This window comes from Sapajus apella, unplaced genomic scaffold, assembly GCF_009761245.1.
Source record: "Sapajus apella isolate SASKATOON/1434 unplaced genomic scaffold, GSC_monkey_1.0 scaffold71, whole genome shotgun sequence".
NCBI lineage: Eukaryota > Metazoa > Chordata > Mammalia > Primates > Cebidae > Sapajus > Sapajus apella.
In genome coordinates, this window is record NW_022437011.1 from 2,638,994 (window position 1) to 2,661,454 (window position 22,461).

Genomic DNA, 22,461 nt, shown 5'->3' on the forward strand with positions numbered 1-22,461 from the left:
GTGGTTCAACATCCTCACGGTAGTCCAACAGAGCAACCATGCCATCTGGATTCCTGTTTTCACCAACACAGAGCTAATAGATTTTGAAATAAGCAAGAATGTGCTTGATTTGTTCTGCAGCCCCTGTCATAAAAGGTTTTACTCTTTCTGGTCTCTGTTCTTCAAGTTTGCCTTTGATTGATTTCATGTAATCTTTGATGTACTTCTTGTAGGCTTCTTTTGTGAAACTTGTTTCCTGCAGGTAGGTGATGGTTCATGACAACATGGATACCAGTGATTACTGTGCTTTTGGTACCTTCGCCCTCGGGGCCTTCAGCGGAGGCATTTCCACTGATGAGTGAGTCATCAATGTTACTTTCTGTCCTACTGACCATCTTCCCCTCCACCTCCAAGCACAGACTGTCCGCAATCACCTGGATCTTGTAGATGTCGGAGAGCATCTCATCGTGGCTGATGAGGTCGCGGTAGATAATCATGATGGCGGCTGAAGGGAGATGAAGACAACTCCAGCTTAGCAGGAGCCGGAAGCTCTGAGCGAGGTCAGTGCAGCCTGAGCAGCGCTAGTGGGCAGGTGGGAGCAGGCAGAAAAGGCACTTTTATTTTATTACTATAGTCATGTTGCACATTAGCTCTCTAGACTTGTTCATTCTACATATCTGCTACTTTGACATCCCCCCATACCCCTCACTTTAGTAACCACTGTTGATTCTTTAGCCCTGTATATTTGGTCTTTTTTTTTTTTTTTTTTTTTAGTTTCCACATATAAGTAAGATCACACAATTTTCTTTCTTTCTGTGTCTGGTTTAGTTCACTTATCAAAATGTCCTCCTGATCCAACTATGTTGTGGCAAATAGCAGAATAATCCCTCAGACTGAATAAAATTCATATATATATATTTACATTTTCTATATCCATTCGTCCATTGGCGGACACTTAGGTTGCTTATCTTAGCTGCTGTGAATAAGGCTGCAATGAACATGTGGGCGCAAATATTTTTATGAGAATGGCGATTTCTTTTTTTTTTTTTCAGACAGCGTCTTGCTCTGTTGCCCAGGCTGGAAGGCAGTGGTGTGATCATAGCTCACTGCAGCCTCAGACTCCTGGATTCAAGCTGATCCTGCTGTCTCAGCCTCCAAAATAGTTGGGATTGCAGGCAGGCACCACCACACCTGGATAATTTTTTATTTTTTGTAGAGAAAGGGTCTTGTTATGTTGCCTAGGCTGGTTTTGAACTTCTGGGCTCAAGTAATCCTCCTGCCTCAGCCTCCCAAAGTGCTGGGATTGCAGGCATGAGCTAACACACTCAGCAGTGGAAGTGGTAATTTCATTTTCTTTGGATATATACCCAGAAGAAGGGTTGCTGAGTTATATGGAAGTTTTGTTTTTATTTTCTTTAGAAATCTCCATACTGCTTTCCATAATGGCTTTAGCAAACTGCATTCCCAACAACAGTACACTAGGCTTCTCTTTTCTTGACACTCTTACCAACATTTATTATCTCTTATCTTTTTGGTAATAGCCATCCTAACAGATGTGAGCTAATATTTCTTAGTGGTTTTAATATGCATTTCCCTTATGATTAGTGATGTTGAGTACCTCTTAATATATATTTTAGCCATTTTTACATCTTCTTTAGAGACATGTCTGTTCATATCCTTTGCCTATTTTTAAATCAATGTATTTGTTTTTTGCTGTTTAAAGAGTTCTTTATGAATTTTGGATATTAACCCCTTGTCAAACATATAGTTTGCAAATATTTTTTCCCAGTCCATATGTTGCTTTTTCATTACGTTGATTGTTTCCTTCACTGTAATGAAGATTTTCAGTTTGATGTAGTACCATTTATTTAGTTTTGTTTTTGTAGCCTAAGCTTTTGGTGTGATATTAAAAAATTCATTGCCAAGACAATGTCAAGGAGCTTTCCCCCTGTGTTCTCTTCTAATATTTTATGGTTTCAAATCTTTGGCCTTTTATTCATTTTGAGTTGATTTTTATGTATGGTGTAAAGGGTCCAATTCAATTTTTTTTTGCATGTTAAAATTTGTTTTCCCAGCACCATTTGTTAAAGAGACTACCTTTCCCCTTTGTGTCCTCTTGGTGCCTTTGTTAAAAATTAGTTGAAAGAGTTTAAGAGGTATCGACATGAATTCTTCCTTGACTGTGTGGTAGAATTCAACTGTGAAGCTATTGGAAGGTTTTTAATTGCTTCTTCAATCAATTTATTTGTTTTTGGCCTGTTCAACCTCTCTATTTCTTCCTAATTCAATCTTGATAGTTTATTTATTTCTAGGAATTTATTGATTTCTTTAAGGTTAACCAATTTGTTGGCATAACTGTTCATAATAGGCTCTACGGTCCTTTGAATTTCTGGGGTGTTTGTTGTAATGTCTTCCCTTTTCTTTTTCTTTTTTTTTTTTAAGTCTTTTTTTTTTTTTTCTAGTTTAGCTAAGGGTTTGTAAGTTTTATCTATTTTTTAAAGAACCAACTCTTAGTTTTATGGAATTTTTTCCTATAGTTTTTCTGTTCTTTATTTTACTTATTTCTATTCCGAACTTCATTATTATTTTTCCTTCTGCTAACTTTGAATTTAGTTTACTTTTATTTTTCTAGATAATTGAGGTATAATGTTAGGCTATTTATTTGGAATCTTTTGTCTTCTTTAATGTAAACATTTATTGCTAAACTTCCTTCTTAGAACCTCATTTGCTGCATTCCATAAGTTTTGGTATGTTGTGCTTCCATTGTCATTTGCCTCAAGACATTTTTGAATTTCCCGTTTGATTTTTTTCTATGAAACACTGGTTGTTCAGGAGCATGCTGTTTAGCTTCCGTTTATTTTCCACATATTTGTGAATGTTCAAAGTTCTTCCTGTTATTGATTTCCAGTTTCATACCAGATACATAAAGCAAGTTCTTAATGAGTTACAAAGAGACTTAGGCTTCCACACAATAATAGTGGGAGACTTAACACTCTACTGTCAATATTAGATAGATCAACGAGACAAAAAATTAACAAGGATATCCAGGACCTGAACTCAGATCCGGACCAAGCAAACCTAATAGTCATCTACAGAATTCTTCACCCCAAATCCACAGAGTACACATTCTTCTCAGCACCACATCACACCTACTCTAAAATTGACCAAATAATTGGAAGTAATTCACTCCTTAGCAAATGCAAAAGAATGGAAATAACAACAGTCTCTCAGACCACAGGATTAAGAAACTAACTCAGAACCGCACAACTTCATGGAAACTGAACAACTGACTCTTGAATGTTGACTGGATAAACAATGAAATGAAGGCAGAAATAAAGATGTTCTTCGAAACCAATGAGAATGAAGACACAACGTACAAGAATCTCTGTGATGCATTCAGAGCAGTGTCTAGAGGAAAATTATAGCAATAAATGCCCACATGAGACGCAAGGAAAGATCTAAAATTGACACCCTATCATCAAAATTGAAAGAGCTAGAGGAGCAAGATTAAAACAACTCAAAATCTAGCAGAAGACAAGAAATAACTAAGATCAGAGCAGAACTGAAGGAGATAGAGACATAAAAAACCCTTCAAAAATTAATAAATCTAGGAGCTGGTTTTTTTTTAAAAGATCAACAAAATAGGCAGCCCACTAGCCAGATTAATAAAAAAGAAAAGAGAGGAGAATCAAATAGATGCAATAAAAACAATAAAGGGAATATCACAACAGATTCCACAGAAATACAAGCTACCATCAGAGATTACTACAAACAACTCTATGCACATAAACCAGTAAACTTGGAATAAATGGATAAATTCCTGGACATTTGCACCCTCCCAAGCCTAAACCAGGAAGAAGTCAAAACCCTGAATAGACCAATAAGAAGGGCTGAAGTTGAGGCAGGATTTAATAGCCTACCAACCAAAAAAAAAAAAAAAAGGCCAGGTCCAGACAGGTTCATAGCTGAATTCTACCAGACATGGAAAGAGGAGCTGGCACCATTCCTTCTGAAACTATTCCAAACAATCCCAAAAGAGGGAATCCTTCCCAAATCATTTTATGAGACCAACATCATCCTGATACCAAAACCTGGCAGAGACTAAACAAGAAAAGAAAACTTCAGGCCAATATCCATGATGAACATAGATGCAAAAAACTTCAATAAAATACTGGCAAACTGATCGCAACAGCACATCAAAAAGCTTATCCATCACGATCAAGTAGGCTTCATCCCAGAGATGCAAGGCTGGTTCAACATATGCAAGTCTATAAATGTAATTCACCACATAAACAGAACCAAAGACGAAAACTATGTTATTATCTCAATAGATGCAGAGAAAGCCTTCGACAAAATTCAACAGCCCTTTATGCTAAAAGCTCTCAATAAACTAGGTACTGATGGAACATATCTCAAAATAACAAAAGCTATTTATGACAAACCAACAGCCAATATCATACTGAATGGGCAAAAACTGGAAGCATTCCCTTTGAAATCTGGCACTAAACAAGGATGCCCTCTCTCACCACTCCTATTCAATACAGTATTGGAAGTTCTAGCCAGAGCAATCAGGAAGAAAAAGAAATAAAGGGTATTCAATTAGGAAAGGAGGAAGTCAAATGGTCTCTATTTGCAGATGACATGATTGTATATTTAGAAGACCCCATTGTCTCAGCCCAAAATCTTCTGAAACTGAGAATCAACTTCAGCAAAGTCTCAGGATACAAAATCAATGTGCAGAAATCACAAGCATTCCTATACACCAATAACAGACTCAAAGAGAGCCAAATCAAGAACGAACTGCCATTCACAATTGCTACAAAGAGAATAAAATTCCTAGGAATACAACTAACAAAGGATGGAAAGGGCTTCTTCAAGGAGAACAACAAACCACTGCTCAAGGAAATAAGAGAGGACACAAACAGATGGAAAAACATTCCTGCTCATGGTTAGGAAGAATCAATTTTTTGAAAATGGCCATACTGCTCAAAGTAATTTATAGATTCAGCGCTATCCCCGCCAAGCTACCTATGACCCTCTTCACAGAACTGGAAAAAACCACCTTAAACTTCATATGGAATTAAATGACAGCCTGTATAACCAAGTCAATTCTAAGCAGAAAGAACAAAGCTGGAGGCATCATGCTACCTGACTTCAAACTATACTGCAAGTCTACAGTAATCAAAACAGCATAGTACTGGTACCAAAACAGAGCTATAGACCAATGAAAAGAACAGAGACCTCAGAGGCAATGCCACACATATTCAACCATCTGACCTTTGACAAACCTGACAAAAACAAGCAATGGGTTAAGGATTCCCTGTTTAATAAATGGTTTTGGGAAAATGGGCTAGCCATGTGCAGAAAGCTGAAACTGGACGCCTACCTGAAACCTTACACTAAAATTAACTCCAGATGGATTAAAGACTTAAACATAAGACCTAAGATCATAAAAACGCTAGAGGAAAACCTAGGCAAAACCATTCAGGACACAGACATAGGCAAGGACTTCATGACTAAAACACCAAAAGCATTGGCAATAAAAGCCAAAATAGACAAATGGGATCTAATTAAACTCCAGAGCTTCTGCACAGCAAAAGAAACAGTCATTAGAGTGAACTGGCAACCAACAGAATGGGAAAAATATTTTGCAATCTACCCATCTGACAAAGGGCTAATATTCAAAATCTACAAAGAACTGAAACAGATTTATAAGAAACAAACAAATCCAACTTTAGTTGCATATGAATACCCTAGACTTTTATATTCCCCCATTTATATTTTTGCTGTCACAATTTACGTTTTTTAAATATTGTATCTTCCTTTGTATTTTATTGTAGCTATAGTTATTTTGACCATTTTAACTTTGAATCTTCATACTAGCAATTTGAAAGATTTACATACCACCGTTATAGTACTGAAGTGGGGAATACTTTATTATTATTTTTTATTTCTGAGGGATAACTTCGTGGGTACAGTATTCCAGAAGGCATTTTTTTCTTTCAGTACTTTGAATATATTATCTCATTTTCTCCTGACTTTCAAGGTTCCTGCTAAGATATTCACTAGCAGTCTAATGGGATTCCCTTTATGTCACTTGCTGCTTTTCTCTTGGTGCTTTTAAGATTCTGCCTTTATTTTGACATTTTGAGAAAAATGTGCCTTTGGAATGAATTTGTTTGGTGACTTTTGAGCTTCATGGATCTGAATGTTCATCTCTCTCCTAAGACTTAAGCTTTCAGCAGTTATTTCATTAAATAAACTTTATATGTCTTTTTCTTTTTTCTTCCTTTGAAGTCCACAATGTGAGCATTTGTTCATTTAATGGTGTCCCATAAGTCCTGCAGGTTTTCTTCACTCTTTAAAAAATTTTCCCTATTTTCTTCTAAGTAGGTTATTTCAAGAGGCCTATCTTCAAGTTCAGAGACTTTTTCTTCTGCTTTATATGTTCTTCTGTTGAAGCTCTCAATTGTATATTTTTCAAAAATTTAATTCATTGAATTCTTCAGCTCCAAGATTTCTGTTTGGTTCTTTTTAAGTGATATCTATATTTTTGTTGAATTTGTCATTCAGATCATTAGTTTGCCTGATTTCATTGACTTTTCTATCTGTAGTCTATTGTATGTCATGGAGTTTCTTTAAGATCATTATTTTGATTATTTTTCAGGAAATTTGTGAAATTTAATTTCTTTGTGGACAATTACTAGAGATTATATTCCTTTGATGGTGTCATATTTTCTTGCTTTTTCATGCTTCTTGTGTCCTTCTGTTGACGTCTGTGCCTCTGATGAAATAGTCATCTCCTCCAATTTTAGAGTAGCTTTCATAGGGAAAGATTTTCACTGGCATATGAGTCCTAGGTTGGCTAGAGTGTGTTTGCTCTGGTTGCAGGTGGGGACAGTAGAGCAGTCTCCATGCAGTTTTTTTCAGCTGTGATTGACATGATTGATAAATGCAGCTGATTCAGTGGCTAAGGCTACAAGAGTTTGTAGCAGTAGTGGTGGCAGGGTAGGTTGTTAGAACTCTCAGTGGAAAGTCTTTAGGGGGGTCCTCTTGTTTTTGTTTTTCCCACAAAACAAAAAAAAAGTGGGAAGAAGTAGCTGAGGGGATCCCTCTTGGTGTTGGGTCTGACACAGGCCACAAGCAGCCACAGTGGTGCTGTATTCCAGAGTACAGCTGCTTGGAGTAGCTGTGGAGTTTGTGTCCTGGATTCAGTGTCTTGTTTTACTATTGTAGAACCTGTAATGTGGGTGCAGGTTCACTCTCTGTGACGCATGAATGAAGCTCTCCCACTAAACTGAGGACTGTACTCTGAGGCACTCCCCAGCAGCTTGGGCCCAGGGGTCAGGTACATAGCTGTGACTCTGATGCTGGGAGTCAGAGCACAACACTGGTATTTCTCTCCAGAGCTCTGGAGAGAAAGGAGTGTTCCAGAAATGTTGGCCCGGAGCCAACAGGGTACAGTGGCAACTCAGGCATCAGGAGAGGAAGTAGCAGATTATGGTGACTCTGACCCTGGAGAGGTGGAACACAACAGTGGCCTAGGGTGTGTGAGTCCAGGTGCGGTGGCAGAGAATTCCTCAGAATTGAGGGGCACAGCTGTGGCTTGGGTTCTAGGAGGTGGGGAGCAGTGCAATGACAACTCAACACCTTGGGGAGGTGGAACACCTCAGCAGCTCAGGCTCCAGAGGGCTGGTTCAGATCCAAGAAGATGGAGCTCTGCAGTTGCCCAGCCCAAAGAGTAGGGTGAAATAGCACAGTCAAGACTGTTTCCCTAGAGGGTAGGGCACCATATCAGCTTAGGCACCAGGGGTGCAGCTGCTCTGGTGAGGCAGCCTGGGGATCCCCAATGGGCTTGGTGACAAATAGGCTTGCATGCTGGGGCTGTGGCTACTCCCCTCGGTTGACACTCTGATTCTGAGGGGTGATGTACAAGGTTGGTTAGGCTCTGGGGAGTCAAATATGCTCTGCTGGCTCAGGCATGATTTATCCCTCCCTTATCTAGCTACTAGAGGGCGGGGATGTTGCCTGCTCTGCTCCCTGTGAGATGATTCCCTTATGGAGCATAAAGAGGGCACTCAGTGCACAATTGTGGAGTTAATAAACTCATTGAAATCATCAGGCAAGAGGATCTTCCTTTTACATACACTTGCAGACACATACATACGATTGGGATATTTTTTCTTTTCCAGAAATGGGATCATATTGTAATCATTGTATTGCTAACTTTCTTTTCTTCTCCGTCTTCTTTGTGTAATAATATCTTAGGGATCTTTCCTTGACTCTGTGAAGACCCACTCATTCATTTTAACTGCTGGATAATCACTCCTGTATTGATAAGCATTTGAGTTCCTTCAGAGTCTCATGGTTTCTAGTGATGCTGCTGAACGCTTCCTTGCACAGGCCTCTTGCTACACAGGTGTGAGTGTTTCTCCAGGAAAGACACCTGAGCAGGATTCCTATTTACTGGGTCAGATGCCTAAAATCTAAATTTTCCTGAAAGGCAAGCTGAACTGTGGAGAAATTCCTTTCCCTGGGCGTGGTAGGGAGTGTCAGTCCTGGGCTTGTACCATGAACTTGGCAAACACACACACACAGACACACACACACACACACACACACACGCGCGCACGCACACACACACACACACACACACACACACACACACACGATTCTATTCCAGCCTGCTCACCAGGAAACCTGATTTTAAAACAGGAACTAATTCATGTTAGCATCTTTTGTGGAAGCACACTGAACATCAAGGTTCTCAAATTTGAGTTGTAGTATAGGATTTGTCACAAACCTTCCAGGAAAATGTAGGACAAGGGATGTAGCCTCTATGGTCTTAAATGGGATTGGAGGAGATAAGGAGTAGAGGAATAGACACATTACTGTTCAAGGGGACTTTCAGTGCTAACCTTCCAGGGTGAGGCTTTGGTTTTCTGCCCTCGACCCCAGGTTTGCCCATAGGAGACACAAAACGGGGAGCATATGCTTTAAAAGGCAGTCAGCTTTCCCAGGTGAGTCAGAGTCAGCAGCTTGGTAACCCAAGCCCTGGTCAGCAGCCCCAACTTCTTTCCTGGAGCCTCAGCTGACCCCTGAAGAGGGCATGTTTTACATCTCATGCAGAAGAAAGCCTGGAGAAAGCCTTGCCCGAGACTTAGTAGTCTGCATTTCTGATGACTGTCTGGCTCTACCACCACAGATACCTGGTTTAGTGTTTCTGACAAAGAAGTAGAGCAGAGTGGTAAGGATAAAGGCCCTGGGGTCACACTGCCGTGGTTTCAATCCTGCTGGCAGACAGAGCAGGAGCAAATCACTCAGACTCTTAGTTTCCTTATCTTTAGGAGGGGGGTTAATATTAAGTGAGGAGTTTTCACATGAACACACAAGTGCTCAATAAGCATTTATTATTGTTGTTGTTAATGTCCACAACAAACAGAGCTTTTAAGGTAACCAGTGGTGTCTGATGAATTAGTATCCATAGTGTATAGGAAGTTACAAGGCTAACATTCTGATCATATTTCTGCCACTGGCTCCCTCCAAAATCAGTCCTCTGCTCATTCAAACTGAAAAAAAGTGTTCCCTAAACTGGCCTCGATGGTAATCGTAGCATTTTTGGATAATGCCTCTTTCTTAATCTGGGATTGTCTTCCTACCTATTTTCTGCTTATCAAAATCTCATCATTGAAGGCCCCCAGTCACATGATACCTCCTCCATAAGACTTTGTTTTTCCCACCGAGAAGTGCTAACTTTGTTTTCATATTGAATATATATCTATTTACTGATGATTCCCAAGTCTATATTTTCCATAGAGACCTTTCCCCTAACTACCAGGCTTGTGAACCGTTCCACCCCCCCCCCCCACTCAGCCAAGCCTGCTCCCCTGGCAGTCCTCCTCCTGACCCTCATATGAGACAGATCAAGTGCCACTTGTAACAATAGGAGAAACAAGCTGTTACTCCTACTGTCGCTTACAATACAATACTCAACACAGCATATAGAGTATTTTACTACTTTCCTGAAAAAAACATTTTCTCACCAAAATGTATCTGTGTGTTTTCCTCACATACCAAGCAATTCTCCAGCAGACACCAACTGGGTGTCCTATAATTCAGTTCAGTTATGACACTATCTACCAGAAGATAGCGTCAGATCCCACAGTTTAACAGCCCAGTCTCACAAAATTGCCCACCACTTCAAATGTCAGTCACAAGTCCCTGGTTGTGAACTGTACTTCTGACTAGCTAGCTGTAAATTAGGGGTTCCCATGATTCCTTATTTATATTTGATTAATTTGCTAGAGCAGCTCACAGAACTTGGACACACTTTACTTACATTTACCCATTTATTATGAAGGCTATCACAAAAGACATGGATGAACAGCCAGATGGAAAAATGCATAGCGTAAGGGATGTGAGAAGGGGCGCAGAGTATGCCACCCTCCCAGCACCTCTACTGATTGATCAACCAGGAAGCTCTCTGAACCCTGTCCTTTTGGGGTTTTATAGAGGCTTCATTATGTAGCATGACTGATTAAATCATTGACCATTGGTGATTAGCTCATTTTTAGCTCCCCTCTCTTCTTCAGAGGTCAGGGGAGTAGGGATTGAAAGTTCTAATCTAATCAGATAGTTGATTTTCCCCTGGCTAAGGAGTCCACCTTTAGAACCTTTAGGACAAAAGATGTTCCTATCCTCCAGGAAATTCCAAGGGATTTAGGAGCTCTGTGTCAGATGATCATGTCACTTAGGAAATCATAAAAGTTTTAAGAGCTCTGTCTCAAGAACCAGGGGCAGAGACCAAATGTGTATTTCCTCTTTTTTTTTTTTTTTTTGAGTTGAGGTCTTGCTATATTGCCCAGGTTGGTCTCAAATTCCTGAGCTCCAGCAATGCTCCTGCTTTGGTGGCCAAGGTGCTGGGATTACAGGCATGAGCCACCATGCCCACCATGTGATTTTTTTTATGTCACACTTTTACTCAACCTCCATTAGTTCACGGCACCTCTAATCCTAGGTGCTCAGGCCTTCTCTCATACCCCACATGTCATGCAACAGTCAATTTTGCCTCAACCTACAAAATAAACCAGACTCATCACTTCTCATCACCTCCACTGCTACTACTTTAAAAGAAACAACCTTTGAAAAATTAACACCATTTAATTGAGCAAAGAATGATCCACAAATTGGGAACCCCCATTCTTGCCCCACTCCCACCAGAATAGGAACAGTTTCAGAGAGCTCCAGGCTGCAACTTGAGCAGGCAGCGTTTATGGACAGAAAACAGAAATGAGGTACAGAGGCTGCTCGATTGGCTACAGCTCAGCATGTGCCTTATTTGATCATGGTTTGATCAGTTGGCTACCTCTAGCTGACTGAAGCTCTGCTGCTCTGATTGGCTGAGACTCAGCTTTTTGTTACAAAAGTATACACCCAAGTTAGTTTCAGTTAGGTTATGTACTAAGTTAGGTTATAGTTTGTAACATAAGAAATCAAATATGTAGGCATCCTCAGGCCAAATCTACTTTAATATTATCTTTAAGAAAAGAAAAATGCTCAAAACATTCTGAGCTGTGTGAGATATGCAAAATTTATAAGGCTCAGAGACACGAGTATGGGACTTCAGTAATGTCTCCTGCACCCATGCCCTGGGTCCATTTTTAAAGACGTTTTGCATACTCTTCATTTCCCTGGAATCTGTGAAAGAAATAACAATGCATAGCCAATCAATAGCTTATGTTATTTTAATGTAAATTATTGGTAAATAACTGAGGAACTGCTGCTTTTTTTCCCCTTTAAAAACTCACCTGTAATTGCTGCTAATTCCAGCGCATATTCAGGGCAACTTGAATCTATACTTCTGGGTTGCAGTCCTCAAACTTGACTCAAATAACCTCTCTACTTATATTAAGTTTGCCGCAGTTTTGTTTTTCTTTAGAGCGACCCCCTGGTCCAGCCACACTCTTGCTTGCGTTACTGCAATAGCTTCCTTCCAGTCTCCTTGCTTCACTCTTATCCTTTTTCACCCAGTCTATTCTCAACACAGCAGCTTGAGTGATTCTTTCAAATCTTAAGTCATATCACTCTTCCCCCCAAAATTCTCCAATGGCTGCCATTTCACTCAGATGAAAGCCACCATCCTTAAAATGATCTAGCAAGCTTTATATACCCAGGTCCCTGTTACCTCTCTGACTTCATTTCCTGCAAATCTCCCTGTGCTGGCCAATCTTCAGTCATCCTTCGGCACCTATTCTGCACTCTTTTCTACCCTGTGCTGTGCCCCCGGAGGCTGGCCTCTACGGGCTTCCTCCACAAAGCTCTCTTACTCTTTGGCTTCCAGTTATATTCAGTTAGGGGAAGATGGAAGGTGAGAGGATGAAGTATTTATTCTGCTGGCCCCTTTCTATTCATGATCTTGGCTAGGTCATGGCTATGCTCCTCTATCAAAGACACAGCTCCTGGCCCGGGGCCCTGGCTGTAGCCAGCTCTTGCTAGATTCTACTAGCTACCCCTCCTCTTGTGCCTTCAGGCCTAAGGATATTATGACTCCTTTTTATTTCTAGCCTTGGAGGGTCTCATCATACTTGCTGGTTTACCTTAATCCTGCCCACACTTTTGTAATGAAGCTCCTTCTTCATTCTTTCTTTAATTATGCCCTTGAGGGTGTCTGCTTCCTTTTCCTTTCTCACTACGTTCAAGCCACACTTTCTCCTGCTCTTCCTCTATCATGCTGGGCACCCTCCTGCCCCTGGGCCTTTTGTCTGACTCTTCCTTTTCCCTGGCAGGCTCTTCCTCTGGCTGTCCCTGGATCCTTTCCTCATGTCCTTTCAGTCTTTGCTCAGTTGTCATTTTCTCAGTGATGACTCCTGTCTCTCTGCCCTTGTGAAAACTGCAGCCCCTTTACTCAGGCTGACCTCTTTTTTTCCCCATAAGATTTTCCACCTGTAACACACTATATAATTTACTTATTTATGATGTTTCTTGCCTTTCTCCTTTCGCTAGCATGTGAAAACTACACGAGGGAGATATGTTGTCTTTTTTCCTTGCTGATGTATCCTCTAGACTTAGATCAATGGCTGGGTGTACAAGATGATCAATAAATATTTGTTCACTGAATAATTTGTTGAATAAATTACATATCCTTATCTCTTATGGAATCTGTATTATTTTCCTAGGACTATTCTAACAAAGTACCACAAACTGGATTGAAATAATAGAAATAAATTGTCCTATAGTTCTGGAAACTAGAAGTCCAAAATCAAGGCATCAGCATGGCCACGCTCCCTCTGAACCTGTAGGGGGAATCGTTTCTTGTCTCTTTCTAGTTTCTGGTGGTTTGTGGGCAATGCTTGAAATTCTTTGGCTTGTGGCTACGAAACTCCAATCTCTGCCTTCAGTGTCATATGGAATGCTCCTTGCATGTCCTTTTCTATTTAGAGATTTCTGAGACAGAGTGTCACTCTGTTGTCACCAGGCTGGAGTACAGTGGCGCAATCTCGGCTCACTGCAACTTCTGCCTCCCAGGCTCAAGTGATTCTCCTGCCTCAGCCTCCCAAGTAGCTGGGATTACAGGCATGCACCACCACACCAAGCTAATTTTTGTATTTTTAGCAGAGGTGGGGTTTCACCACGTTGGCCAGGACGGTCTCGATCTCTTGACCTCGTGATCCACCAGCCTTTGCCTCCCAAAGTGTTGCAATTATAGGCATGAGCCACTGTGCCCAGCCCAGGTTGTTTTTTCATAAGGACAGTTTTATAAGGTCACATTGTATTAGAGACCTACCCTATTCTAGTATAACGTCATCTTAAATAATTATATCTACAACAAACGTGTTTCTGAATAAAGTCAGATTCTGAGGGTTAAGACTTCAACATGTCTTTTTCCAGGGGACACAATTGGACAATGGGATCTTTTCAGTTTTTCCCTGGAATTATAGTACCTAAGTTACTATTGCTCCAGCTAGATTACAAATTTTCTAAGAAAAAAATTCAGTTTTATATCTGTAATGGCAAACTGGTGGTTCTCGGGTTGGATTTAGTCTGCAGGCAGGTTTGTCTGTCTTGAAGTATATAGTGCTTTGAAAGATTTTTTGAGTTAATTTATAAACATTTATTTATTTATTTTTAACATTTTCTTACAGAAAGGGCATTTATATGTTGCCCAGGCTGGTCTTGGACTCCTGTCTTAGCCTCCCATAGCTTATGAACATTTAAACGTTAGGAAGCTTCAGCTACAAATCTGGATTTCTGGTTTTCATGACAAATAAGAATGTCTGGTTACACAGCCTGTCTTGCACCATGTTCCTCCTTGCCCAAAGCCTAGCAGGGGCTTCTTCTTAGACAGAGCAGTGCCCTCCATGCCCCACAGGTACACCCTCCCTGTTGTTGCTCCAACCTTGACGCCAGTGAAACTGTCTTTGCAAAGATTATGGCAGTGAGAGAAGTTTAATATGACTGATTTCACCTTGCTTCTAGACTCACAGGCTGGCTGTCTTTCCGCATCCCTAGGTATAGGTCAATCTAACCATAGGAGAAATTTAGTTTATAGTTTAACTTTGAAGTAAGGATGATAATAGTCCCCACCTAAAAGAATTCCCTCATTGTTTGGGGGCTGAATCTGCCTTTGGAAGGACTAATGAAAAACCATAAGATTAAGATTATGGGAGGGACCTGAAATCTGCCAAAATGGAGATATAGTTCCTATGATCCCTTATTGCTCAGGTGTCATGTGGTCAGAAGCCACAAGATTTGTGACTCCCCCAGCTGCTTCTGTAGGTAAAACACTATTGTAGAACCTAAAATTGGTCTTTTGAGATATCTTTCAGTCTCTTACATTCTGACAACTGAGTGACCCCATCCAGATTCATGACTCATGACTTCACCTGTCCTGTGTTTCCCATCTAGAAATGAACTCAGTGCTTGAGGACCATTTTCCACATTCCTATGAATTGCATCTCCAACCAATCAGCAGCACCCACTCACTAGCCCCCTGCCCACCACACTATCTTTGAAAAACTCTTAACCCTAAACTCTGAGTCTTTGGGGAGATTGACTGGAGTGATAACCTTGGTTCTTCTGCATGGCTGGCCTCACGTTAATCAAAGGTTTTCTTTGCTGCAATACCCCAGTCTCAGTGAACTGGTTTTGTTTTTGCAGCAGGCAGAAAGCACCTTTCAGGCAGTTTCAGTGGGATCAGCCGCCACTTGTCTCCTGGACAGCTCACTCATTTCCATCAGCTGCCTGACTCTTACAGACATATGAGTTTGTAACCCCTGAACACCAAGCAAATATCAAGGAAACAAAAGGTATTCCATAATGATGGCAATGACAGTGATGGTGGTGAGTTGAGGGTGGGTTGGAGCTCCACTTTTTTTTTAACCATATACCCTTGAGGCTTACCCAATCTAGCCTTATGTCCACTGCTCCAAGATGTGCAGTGGTAAGTTCTCTGTCTACATCTTACTTATGAGCAGCATTTGACATAATCACCTTCTGCTCTTGAAATACTTTCTTTACTTGAATTCTGTAGCATCTTATGCCCTTGGTGCACATCCTCTCACTGGCCGGTCTCTCTCTCTTTTGCTGGTTTTGTACCCCTTTTTCATTCATATAAAAATTGGTAAGCTTGTAGGGCTCATTCTTGATATATCCTCTGTATTCTATCCTCCACTTTCTCCCTTAGGAGATCTTATTTGGTCTTTTAACTTTACATACCCTCTACACAGTGACAACTCCCAAATACTTACCTTCAGGTTTTAACTTCTGCCTGAACTCCAGATTGCTTTGCCTATATTTCCTTGGATATACTAAATATCACACATTAAAATATTAAATATCACACATAATAAAAAGCCAAACTTCTGGTTTCAATTCACAAAGCTTCTTTTATCCTAGAATTTAACATTTCAATAAATATTAAATTATTTCAGTTTTACAGGTAAAAATGTTAGAATCACTCTAGAGTAGATTTTTTCCCCCTCTCATACATTCAATGATGTATCAACACATGAAGATTCCTGAAAAATATGAAATTCTTCTCAAGAATTCTTGACTGCAACATGGGAAACTTGTATGTGTTTCTAGTCTGCTGCTCTGTGGAATTTGGACTAAAGACTGCAATAGCAACTCTTACGTGAGTTTCCAGTCTGCTGGCCTGCCCTATGGATTTCAGATTTGCCAACCCTCACAGTTACAGAAGCCAATTAGTTAATTTTTTTTCTCTCCCTTTCTCTATCTGTATCACCTTTTATCGGTCCTGTTTCTCTGGAGTACCTTGACTAATACACCGTTATTTCAAAATATGTCTAATACCTAAGCCCTTTTCATCACCTCTACCAATATCACTTTGGTTCAAGACATCATCATCTCCCTGTTGGATGTTACAATTGCTGCATATCTGGAGTTCCATCTATAGCCTATTTTCCGTGGGGCAGCCACACTAACCCTTTGAAAACATAACTCAGGCATGTTACTTTTCTTTTTAGTGTCCTTCATTGGCTCTTACCTTATTCAGAATAAAAGCTGGAGTCCTTAGATGACCTCCAAGGCCCTACACTGTATCATCTCTGGTGGCAACATGATCAGAGAGACTCATCCCTCCTGCACCCCACTCCCCGCCTCAGCTCTCATCTCCTGAGCTTTGCATAAATGGTTAGCTGGCTCCAGAGATTTCAATCCTTCCTAGGCCTTCTTCATTGTATGCCCTAGTAGTCATGGGAGAACACACAATGTGTCCCATGTATCAGTGCTTTCTTCTGCTGCTTTCTCTGACTTCATCTCTGTGCCTTCCCCTGCCTCACTAGCCTTCAGCCACACGTCATTTAACATGCGAAGCAAGTTCCTACTTCAGGGCCTTTGCTCCTGCCTGGACATCTCTTTGCTCTAATAAATTCATCAGGCTACCCAGGAGCAGAACAGCACTAGTTTCTTACATCTCAAGGAAAGCAATGACTTCATCCAGAATGGACTATTCATTTACGACTTGCTGCAGTGTGTGTCTTGGCCAACTGTCTAGGGTGTCATCTATGACAGATGGCCTGAGATCCGTCCAATAGTTGGTTTTGACCATTTATAGTCTGATTGTTGTACCTGTGTAAGAGTGGTGTGCAGACCAGTCAAGGAGCAATGACAAGTCTGCACATTTGTCAGCCTGTGTAAGTTACAGCCTGGGGCTTCTCATCATTGTCTGATTTTCATGTACATCCTAGTTTTAAGTGACTGCTTTCTAAAGAAACACTTCTCCTTTCATTGGGGGCCCAAGAAAACATCCTAACTCATACTCAAAAACACTGTGCTTCGGTAAGGGAAACACATGAGAGACCATATGGGAAGTAGATACTTTAAATAAATCTGCACAGAGAAAACATCCTCTTTGGTGACAATGTGATCAGAGAGACTCCATCCCTCCTGCACTCTAGTCCCGCCTCAGCTCTCATCTCCTGGGATTTGCATAAATGGTTAGCTGGCTCCAGTGATTTTAGTCCTACCTAGGCCTTCCTCACTGTGTGTCCTAGTAGTCATGGGAAAACATGCAATGTATCCCATGTGTTAGAAATGTGATCCTTCTGGGCTGTGGAATCAGCTAGACCTGGCTCGGTCTTGAACATTCATAAATGGTGGGAGAAGGGAGGGAGTTCGACAAGTTATACACTCCTCTTTATCTGTTTCCTCACTTACAAAGTAGAAATGATGCCTACATAATGGGGCTGTTGTGGGATTTAAATGAAATAATGTATAGTGAGAGCCTCACCCACAGTAAACATTCAGTAACCATACATACCAGTTTTAAGTGGCTGCTTTCTGAAGACTCAGGATGAGTCAGCATAGAGATGGTCAGCAAAGTTTCAGAGACAGGATTGAGACCCTTTCCTCTATGCTGGTGTGTGCAGTGGATACTCCTGACTTCTTCAGTGGGACTGACCCCTAAGCCATTCTTCGCCTGGTCATACAAGTGCTCCTCTCAGAATATAAACTTGACCAGGCCACTGCTCTCCTTAAAATGCTGGTGATGCTGACCTCAAGTTCAGCCTCTAAATAGCCTGCAACGCTGGCCCAGCAGGACCCCACCTGCTCTTGGCTCACACCTCTTCTTCTTTGGGCCTCTCACCAGGATCCTCTTACCACTTTGTTCTAGGCATGAAGAAAACACTGGGTGAGCAGTGCTCTTTGAGCTTGGTGGTTAGAGCAGTCATGCTTTCGTCCATCCTTGCTGGCATTCAACCATATTTTCTCCATCGCCTTTGCAAGGTCTCATGAGAGGTTTTCTGAAATTTAGCCACACTGTGTCAACTGCATTCTCCTGCTCCACTGCCTATGTGAAACAGGAATGAGATTAGTCTGGTGGGACAGGTTTTGCATGCCTATCTGTAGTCTTGCTGTATTTCTTTTTTTTAGTTCTTTTTTTAATTGACACATAATAATTGTACATATTTATGGGCTAGAAAGTGTTGTTTCAATATATCTATATATCGTGTAATGATGAAATAAAAGTAATTAGCATATCCATTATCTCAAACATCATTTTTTTTTTTTGTGGTAAGAGCATTCAAAATCCTCTCTTCTATGTTGAAATATATGACACATTATAAACTATAGTGCCCCTCCTGTGTCCTGCATACCAGCAGCTGGGGCTTTGCATGTTCACCAGTGAGGAGCTGGCTCATCGATGCTGCTAGATTGTGGTGAAATGCTGCACCCACAGCTCTAACTTTATCAGAGAGCCAAGGGAGGCATTTGCAGAGAGAGGCTGGCTGGAGATCACTTTAAAGGGGTAGCAGGCCAGTCATGTGGGCCAAGTCAGTCAGGGAGAGAGCAAGAACAGCAGTCTTGATCTCTGGGATGTTCTCTGCCCTCCTCCCCCGCCCTGGCTGCCCCCACAAGAAGCAAATTGTGTATCTCAATCCTAGAATGCGAGGAATGTGCTACAGGCTGATAGGCAAGAAGCGATCTGCTGAGAGGCAGGGAGGAGCCCTGTTCCCCAGGCCTGACAGTGCAAGAGCTGTGGGCCTGCAGGCTGGGCTGGGCTGCCCCTCCCACCCTCCCTGGGCCTCCTGCTGTAGCCGGGATATCAAAGGCTGCATTGTGCATTGAGCAAGCCTCGGTCCCTCGTGTGCCAGGGAGGAGGCGGGAGGAGGGACACCGTTGGGAGGCTGTCCCTTGCAGCACTTTTCTGGCTGGTGTTCCCAAGGGCCTCGGCCAGGGTAGGATGGTACACACATGGGTGGCTGCTTCTGCATCCCCGGGGAGCGGAGTCTGACCTGGGGCCCAGGTGAGTTTCCCAGGGGGCCCTTGGCATGTGGCTTGGCCGAGGTGGATGGTCCAGTGGAGGCTCAGGGACCTGCTGGGTTGGGGAAACTTTTCTCCCAAAGATGGGGAGATGGCTCTGCTTTCTCGCTGCCTTTCCTTCCTCCCTGGGTAAGTGTTTGTCATGCTGGCTCTGTAAAAAGGGAGTAAAGCCTGGAAACATCTATTTTTTCCTGAAGAAAGAGGCTTTGAGCTCATTCTGTCAGGAGCTGAGCAGCACTGCTCCTGGCTGCCACTCCCAGGGTGTGACTAAGCCCTTCCTTCCTTTTTTCCCGAGATTCGCCAGGACAGGAAGAAAGTTCAGGCTGTGAGTTCCTCTGTGGCCTATGGGTGGTCATAAACTTGGCCTTAGTCACTCAAGCCTATTTTTATCAGGGTTGCTGTTACAGGAGAAAAACAGGCAGTTTCCTGCCTCCATCTCTTACAGTGTGATTTGTGTGTGTTCATGTGTGTGAGTGTGTATCAAGTTGAGGCAACGGAGAGTTATTGCTCTAAGAAATTGTCCAGTCATGGGAGAGTGACTTAGGGTGACCAGCCATTCTGGTTTGTGTGGGACTGAGGAATTTGCTGGGATATGTCAGTTCCAGGCCAACCAGGCTGGTTGGTCTCCCTGAAACAACCTTCTTGCTTTTTTTAGGAAGAGAATCAAGGTAGGGCCTTGTGTTCTCTTGTATGGTGTTTATCAAGAAGAATGGTGGCTTTGGGGAAATGTGGGGATACATTGTGGGAGGGAGGCTTGCTTGGGAGGTAGGGGAACATTGCTCCAAGGAATCATTCCTAACCCTTGTTAGAACTCTGTGTCTTCCTGGAGCGCCACCATGGTTCCTGGGAGGAGGAGCCAAGGGGCATCCCCTAGCGAAGGGCTTTCTACTCTCTGACAGACAACTTTCTTCTGTAGTCTTATGATTTGGGCTTGTAGAAGGCACTCGAGGTCCTTAAAGTGAACCAGGCAACCATATTCTGCTTCCTCTGCTTGAAGTCTTGGCCTAGGCACCTTGGCACCTACAGCAGGGAGTGCCTCCCAGAAAAAGGCAGCCCCTGGGCCTAAAACTAGAAGCAAAACAAACCCCAAACGATGCCCTTGGCACAAAAGGCACGACTTTAGCTATGAACCATTTCGCATTGCCAGATTTCTCAGATGTAAACACTTTTCAGTACCTCCCCCTAAGTCCTATCGTCATTGTGCCACATAGGAGCAGAAATAGCATGGAGGGAGACATACAGGACCACTGGTCTGGAAGTCAGGGATCGGGGTTCTAGATCTGGCTCCATCTAGCTCTAGTTAGGCAGGTGTCATCTTGGCTACTCACCTGGTCTTTGAGGCCAAAGTGTCTGGATTTGATCTTGGTTCTTTTACTCGCCTTGACAACTTATTTAACTTCTGTGTGTTTTAGTTTCCTTATCTGCAGCTTTTATGAAATGATTATGCCTTCTTCATAGAGTTGTGGTGGGGATTAAATCTACATGTGAAACAGCCTGGTGCACAGTTAAGCACAATAAAATTAACCATTGTTAATTCCATTTTGACCACCCTAGTATATCCCGCTCTCTCTGGGCCGCCATTTGGTCATCCATACAATTTTAGGGTTGTAAACTGCTGTGTAGAGGTGTCTCAGGGAGCTCTGCTCCTGTTCCCTCTCATTCCTACCTGGAGTGGCTCTACTTTTATTTGACATCTGTCCTTCAACCAAAGATTTCCTGTAGAACAATTACGCAGCTCAAACAAACAAACAAAATATTGACAACGGTCAAAATCTTAATAACACTATCATTCAATTACTTTATTTTTTCACCTTCTTTTTGCCATTAATTACTAGCTGGCACTCCAGATTCTTCTTTTTACCAACAGTCAGCCTGCTGTGTATCTCCCTTGAGACTTTTCATGCCATTTCTCCATATTCTTCCACAGATGTGCCAGGCCCTTTTCTAGTGAGGTTGATATGGGTGTTGTAGGTCCAAGTCCAGTTGATCTGGATATTCCCATTCCAGATTCCCCCATTTATCTTAGAAATACTTCATTCCTTTTTTAGGAACAAAGTATGAGATCCATCCTGGAGCAACTTAATAGTTGTATGACCCTGAGTAAGTCTCTCATGTTTTCAGAACCTCAGTTTTCCTGGCTACAAACTGCATCTAATGGTGGTACTCATTCCATGGAACTTTTGTGAACATTAAATTGAATAACTCATCTCATGGACATCTCACAGGGTCTGGCTTTTGATAACCCTTCGTAACTATGGGCTGTTTTATCGTTAGTTAATATGGACCACTCCCACATCACCTCCTCCTAATTCCTTACTGGCCTGGAGAAGTCCATACTCATGTTTCCCGGGCTGGCTGCTTCTGCTTTGTGTCTATTTAAGTGGGAGTTAACAGTGGAGAACAGTGAGTCCTCAGGGCTAAGGGATGCAGGAAAAGAGAAGGCCCTTGATAGCATTGAGTACTGGACAGCTGGCAGGCTGGTTTGCATGGAGTAATGCAATAATGAACGTTGACTCTGACTACTCCAGGCAGTGTATTCTTACATGTGGACTCTGCCTGCAGCAACTGTTCCCTGGGATGGCTCTCCATTGCTCACAGAAGTCTCCTGATTGCACATGGTGAGAGGATAGGTTCTGATAAGTTCCTATCATCTCTGACCTCCTCACCCTATCTATGAGTTTTTTCTTGCCATTGTTATAGTTGCTCACTTTGGATCACAGAGAAAGTCATGTCACAGTTTGTTGATTGAAAAGCTTCTAGTAGTTCTCCCTTATTTTCAATACTTGTTTGAAGAAATTTGGCCGATTTACGCCCTTAAACAGAAGATGTGGAAGAGATACATTTGCCTCTGTTGATCACTGGTGCTTGTAACTTTCCTTTTAACCTTTTCGATAAATGTGAATCATCAGGATAATAACAGGACATCAAGGGTGAATGCTGACAATAGTAAACGATGCTTCACTTTTGAATTTTAAAAGAGGTGTAAAGCATTTGAAACATACTGATAATAGAGAATATTAGAATAATTATACCACCATCTAGCTGTAACAAATTTTTGCATTATGCCATGTTATCTTTATAACTTTACTTTTTTCTTTTTTTTTGAGACGGAGTTTCACTCTTGTTACCCAGGCTGGAGTGCAATGGCGCGATCTCGGCTCACCGCAACCTCCGCCTCCTGGGTTCAGGCAATTCTCC

At 41.9% G+C, this 22,461-nt stretch overlaps 1 protein-coding gene and 1 pseudogene across 2 annotated transcripts in view; one reads left to right on the forward strand and one right to left on the reverse strand.

Moving 5' to 3' along the window:
- Positions 1 to 58: 58 nt before the first annotated feature.
- Positions 59 to 491, reverse strand: LOC116531488 (annotated as a pseudogene). Its single transcript, XR_004260449.1, has one exon. The product of XR_004260449.1 is annotated as a translationally-controlled tumor protein pseudogene (transcript).
- An 18,549-nt stretch (positions 492 to 19,040) lies between these two features.
- SH3TC2 (SH3 domain and tetratricopeptide repeats 2) overlaps positions 19,041 to 22,461 on the forward strand; it is a 69,436-nt gene continuing 66,015 nt past the window's right edge. The window contains exon 1 of the mRNA XM_032250281.1: positions 19,041 to 19,246. Within this exon, the coding sequence (XP_032106172.1) occupies positions 19,195 to 19,246 (52 nt within the window). The 5' untranslated portion in view covers positions 19,041 to 19,194. The remainder of the gene's footprint in view (positions 19,247 to 22,461) is intronic.